Source organism: Phyllobates terribilis, unplaced genomic scaffold (assembly GCF_046119375.1).
Source record: "Phyllobates terribilis strain yellow unplaced genomic scaffold, ASM4611937v1 Scaffold_5793__1_contigs__length_49031, whole genome shotgun sequence".
NCBI lineage: Eukaryota > Metazoa > Chordata > Amphibia > Anura > Dendrobatidae > Phyllobates > Phyllobates terribilis.
Genome location: NW_027368538.1, coordinates 8,828 through 14,799, shown reverse-complemented (window position 1 = coordinate 14,799; position 5,972 = coordinate 8,828). Strand labels below are relative to the sequence as shown.

The window sequence follows — 5,972 nt, the reverse complement described above, 5'->3', positions numbered from 1 at the left end:
TATGAACCAAAATAATATGTTAGATAATTTCACTAATACATCTTAAATACATAACATAAAAAGTTAGAACCCCTAAAATAAATGCATTTAATAATTGTGTAAAAAGGTAGAACAAGTATTACTTATGGAGGGACTGTGTTTAACCTTAATTACACCAAAATACAACTTTTGTTAAGCGGATTTTCAGCGCACCACTTTTTCCTTCTACTACATCAACGGACGCTTAGCACCGACGACAATTTTCTCTCAAACTCCTAAAATCTCAACCTTTTCTGATCTCTTCCATACTTCTCCGATCCGCCATGGAATACACTCGCAGAAATCACTTCTTCTCTCCTTCTACTCCATCATATTCATCTTCTTTTACTTGCACTCAGCGAAGCAACCGCACCGGACTTAAGGCTAAAAGTGAAATCTCACCCTCTCTGGCCGTCGCCGCCGCTAAGATACAGGCTGCTTATCGGTCTCATGTGGTCCGTCGACTAGTGAAGAAGATCTCATCCATCCAATTGGAAACCGAACGGCTTCAGCGGTTGATCCAGCGGCAGGAGACTGTCGACGCTCTCCGAAGCGATCAGCGTGAAAGGCTGAGGATCAATGAAGTGCTAATGAGGCAGCTTCTAGCGTTGGATTCCATCTCCGGCTTCGATCCGGCCGTTAGAGAAGCGAGAAGGACTCTGAGCCGTCGGATCGTGGGGTTGCAGGAGATAGTCGACGGAATTTGCAACAACAAGGTGGCGGAGATCGGAATAAACGGCTGGGATGGAGGATGGAGGGAGTGGGATGACGCATTGGAGGAAATTGAAATGGAATTGTGTAGAGAAAGAGGTGGAGATGAATTAGAGAAGTTCTGTGCAGAGAAGCTAGGGTTTCGCTGCTTCCAGAGATTTCTTCGCCATTAAAGCGTTATACATCAAATCTGTACATTTTGATTTCTTCTGTTTTGTTACAAGAGAATGAAATTTAACAGGCGTTAGCTACATAATCTACATTTCGATCAAACTTGGAATCCTGGTTAGTGAGTGGTAGAGATTTGTATATTTATATACTTTTTTGTTTTTATATACATTTCAATGATCCTAGAACATGCTAGTGAGAGCACTGATTTACAGTTACATTCACAAGTCACAACTCGCTACGTTTGTAGCAGCACATCGATTGACAAGGGGGGTGGTAAGACCCAGGAATCCACTGAGGGCTAAAAAATCAGTTCAGGATTTGTATTCCCGGATGAGGGTGTATATATCCCGCTGATTTAGTTCTTTTAGATCATACTCTCTCTATTTCATAATTATCTTCTCATTATTTTTAGCTCATTTGTCGAGACAACTTTTCTTCCGTAAATATCTCCAAATACACGTCTATAAAAATTATAAAATTTAGATAATGTTAAAGTATTCATTGAGATGAATAAAACAAGATCACTTTATGACTATGTTTTTTCGTATAGATTGAGAGAAATAAAAAAAATTACATACGAGTGTGAATAGTGTACTAAATTAAAAGGGAAAAATCAATTAAGAACGGAGAGAGTATGATTCATAACCAACTCGCCGAATAATTAAGAAAGACAATGCTCCCTCATAGTATGTTTTAGTTGAGTTTTTTTTTCGACCAAATCTCTCCTTATTTGTCCTACTTTGTAAGAAATTATCCTTTATATCTGAAATTATTTAAAAACCACCAGATTTTAATGCCATGCACCCTCAACTTGTATTAGTTTTTCCATCCAATCGTTTAAATTAACTTATTATCCTTGGTGGGATTCAAAATATTACTAAAATATCAAGATTTCTATGACTCTCACTCCCCATCCTACGAGATTTTAAATATCTCGATATTTTGACGATATTTTAATGGTGAAAGCTACATCACCGGATCTATCAAGTCACAATTCCAAGAGATCTATGACTACTAATTTTGATGTATTTGAATGGTGAAAGAGATCGGAGGTGGAACTGGAGAAAATTTGACCAAGGTTTAGGGTAGGCAAAATTAATGTATCGTCAAAATATATGAATATTTTAAAATGTTGCGAGATTGGGAGTGACAATCATAGAAATCTTGGTATTTTGGTAATATATCGATTTCCATCGGGAATAATAAGGTAATTTAAACAATTTGGATGAAAAAGCTAACAAAGTTTGAGAGGGGGCGACTCGTGGTAATAAAATATTGAAATCTAAAAGGTTTTAAATAATTTCCGATATAAATGATGGTTTCTCGTAAAATAAACAAATAGGAACTGATTCAATGCAAAAACGCCTTCATTTAATGCGAAAACTTTCCATTTCAAGGAGTCCACAAATAAGATTTAAGCAAGAAACAATCGGCATCAGGCATTGGCCCTAATGTGCATTAACATTTTTTTTCCCTGATAAAAGCTAACGAGTTTATATAACAACGTCAAGTCAATCGAGATTACAAACTGGCTAGACAACCTGGAACAACAAACCATACCTGGATACATAAAAGAAAGATAACACGATCTAGGTAAACCGAAAGCACCCCATAACAAGGACTACCGTGACATTGCCTTTACACAATAGGCAATAACATCTAGTTACTACTATGCTAGTGTCCAAGCAAAAACCCCTAAAACAAAACCAGCCCCACAGAACCTACCAACCACAATATCCTACCAAACGTATGTCTTCAACAAGTAGTTTTACAGCTTAAGCCTAACACTCAAAGAGGTGCAGTGTCAGTAGCCCCCACACGGCATTTCATTACAATACCTTCAAGAATGCCATCAGATCTAAACGTTGCAGAGAACAGCCTGGGATCCACTTCACCCGGGAGCTTGAACGATATGCTAAATGGGCCCGGTGGGCTCAGTTGCATCATGTTCATCTCATAGTTGTGACCTGGGTTCTTTTTCGCCAGCTCCCCACTGCTTAAAACTCCTTGAATATGAACCTTTCCATCACGTTCAACCTCACAGTTCAACTCACCTGCAAATTCCATGTCACAGAACTCCACTCAGCTTTTCTTGCAGTAAACTGTAACCACTATAGTTTTGATTCACAAGTACCACTTGTTTATAACGTATGACAGATAACATTAACAGAAACAGAGACCTTCACTGCTTGCATAGATGAACTTACTCTTCTCCTTCCGAACACCGGGGAGTGCAACACGAAAAAGATAAGCAGATTCACTTATTCCAATATCAACATGACCGATTGGGGGTGCAATTGTTCCTTCGAGAGCTGTTCCTGTCAGAACCACAGCGGATTTAAAAGTAGATGGCTCCGTGTTCTTTCCCATATCAACTCACTTTTAACCTGTCTCCCACAAGGAAGGAAAAATTATTAGAGCCAGAATAATTTCAACAATTGATTACAAATTGGGGATATGATTGAATGGTTTTTCAACTACAAGAAAATGATTTCATCTTTCATATCAGACCTCAGAAAAGGATCTTATCAGCCAGAACAGTTTTGCAGCTTATATACTCCATCGAATCGATTGTTAACAACTGTGTAAGATGATGCAGTGTGAAAAGGGGAGAACTACAGGGTAAACATTCACCACTTAAAACTTCTTAGCTTTTGGCTAGTACTCTACCCAACAATGAGGGCAGTAGTAAGAGAAAACATAACTGAAACAGGAGTTAAATTTTCATCGCACGTATTATAACTCGATTTTAGACACAAGAGGATGAATGTCATCATATATCAACCAGTCACTCTCCCTTTATAGCTCTTCATAAGCAAACAGAAATGTGGATTTTGCTAGAAAGAATAGGTTTTTAGTGAACTACAAAGAAAAGCATGTAATGACTATGACCTTTATTACAGATTTTTTAGGTCACCGGTCTGTACTGTTTTCCCGTAGCTTTGTTGAATGATAGTGAAGGAAGCCCATTAAGACTCCAAGCAGTATTTGCTTAATATTTTCCTCAAAAACCATTTAATTCAGGTTATACCACTCTAAACTACTTCCACAACCTAAAAATCACATTCTCCTGAATCTTTTCAGAAACAACAAACCAATTTGAACTGTTAAACACCTACCTAAACACAGCCTAAGTTTTATTTTCAAAATCCAATATTAGCTCCTACGCACTGAACACAAATCACCCCTTTTAATTCGTGTGCAAATCCCAAATCTTTATAACCTGATCAATTTGCTCCGCCCTACTAACTCTCACACTCACAACTCGAGTCTTGGTGAACCTGACAGTCAATTCCGCATACAGCCACCTAAAGACGTCTTCTACCTTGAGACGGCTAGAGAAAGCAATTTAACCTAGGTCGTACATCATCAAAACCCTAAGACACTTACTCAATAATGCGGACGGAGTAAAAATAACAAATTTGAGTGGAAGCCCCAATAATAAAACGCAATCTACCCACAGCAAGAATAGATACTAGTTTCGGTGAAATTGGAAGGCGAAGCAAATGCAAGCAACCTAACAAAACCTAAGCTTGAGGGAAGATGGATCTTGGCAATTCGATAACAAGAAAAGGTGCAAAAATTACCGGAGGAGATTTTTGAGAGAAAATTCGCGCGGCGGTGAATCGTTTACGAATAGTACCTTGGTTGCGCAACTGAAGCGGAACAAGTAAAGCAGAGTAGAACTGTAGAATCCGTCTCTTTTTTATTCACGGTGTGCCTGTTCCCGATCATTCACGGGTTTTGATATGAGGATTTCCATTTTCAGGAGATAAACGGGTTATTTCATCTTTTTCACACACAAAAAAACGGTTATTTCATCCTAATATGGATACAAAAACTGTACAAATTTGGACAAAAATACTATAACTTGCCTCGAAATCTTCAACTTCAACTTTGAATTTGAAATTGAAACTTGATGTAAATTTGATTTCTCTTTTTAAAAATGAATCGAGTTATTGAGTAGAATGTAGAGGAGAGTGTAAATCGTTCATATATAAATGTGAGGTGATATTTGATAGTTGTCCATTGATATGGACGAGATGCATAACTTGGAGACCTAAATACACAAGTCAAATACCTAATTACAAATTTTAATAAATTATGAATGTGATAAATGGAGTTCGTTTACCGTTGTTTCAACACCAACTAAAAAAAGGACAAAATGGTTCTTGATAACGTTGTGGATATGTTAAATCTTGCACATGTTAACTTGCACAATTTATAAGAATAACTATAAAGTACAATAATCATATATGGTAAGTAAAGCATTAAAATACACGTAAAATATGATAATGCATAAGATTATGTCCAAAAACTACCATATTCGTTTTATAAACAATATTTAAGCAACATAATATGATAGATAATTGTTTCCACGTGTCTTAGAATAACTGCAATTAGACATAGATATGCCCATTATACTAAACCATGACTTGAAGCGCATGATATCCACATTACTCCACTTCATTATCATCATCAGACTCATCGTTGAAGATAGGGCGGTTGTTCCTCAATCACTTGATATCCATGTATAGGAGGATGTTGCATGTCCAAACCAACATTCTCATGCAATCCATTTGGCGACCCGGGAGCATAGGATAGACATAGTTTGACAAATGAATTATGTAAGTAGGATGTTAGAACTCAAAAAAAATATCATTCCATATGTGAGTGACATGAGATGAAACACCCCTATTCTTGAAATATATATAGTTATATTCTCGAGGGCTTTCCTACATACACAAAAATATGTAAGTTAACCATTAGAACATCTCAATAACACAAATTCATCACTTTCGTTACTGTGAACCAGGATTTTTCTATCACACTATGCATCGCCAGCCATGATTTGTCCCATCATTGGATCGCATAAGATGTCCCTCTCATTCTCCTAGAAATGAATCCAAACAAGCCACATACACTTCATTTGCTAAATCTTGTCCTGACCATATAAATGCAACCTTGTTCACATGGCATAGTTGGAAATCACAGACACAAACAAACAATTCGTAGTGGTATCCTCATCCCAAACAGGTTTATCATTACCTCCAATAGATCTTACACTCATC

General features: G+C 37.2%; 2 protein-coding genes across 2 annotated transcripts; one reads left to right on the top strand and one right to left on the bottom strand.

Annotated features, from left to right (window-relative positions):
- The first annotated feature begins 302 nt into the window (after positions 1–302).
- LOC141250483 (uncharacterized) lies at positions 303–902 on the top strand. Its single transcript, XM_073669996.1, has one exon. It carries the CDS (start codon positions 303–305, stop codon positions 900–902), a length of 600 nt encoding a protein of 199 aa, XP_073526097.1.
- A 1,587-nt stretch (positions 903–2,489) lies between these two features.
- Positions 2,490–3,270, bottom strand: LOC141250482 (uncharacterized). The gene is made up of 4 exons (XM_073669995.1): positions 3,108–3,270; positions 2,721–2,954; positions 2,630–2,638; positions 2,490–2,536 (listed from the first exon to the last, which is right to left on the bottom strand). Exons 1-4 carry the CDS (start codon positions 3,268–3,270, stop codon positions 2,490–2,492), a joined length of 453 nt encoding a protein of 150 aa, XP_073526096.1.
- Positions 3,271–5,972: the final 2,702 nt, after the last annotated feature.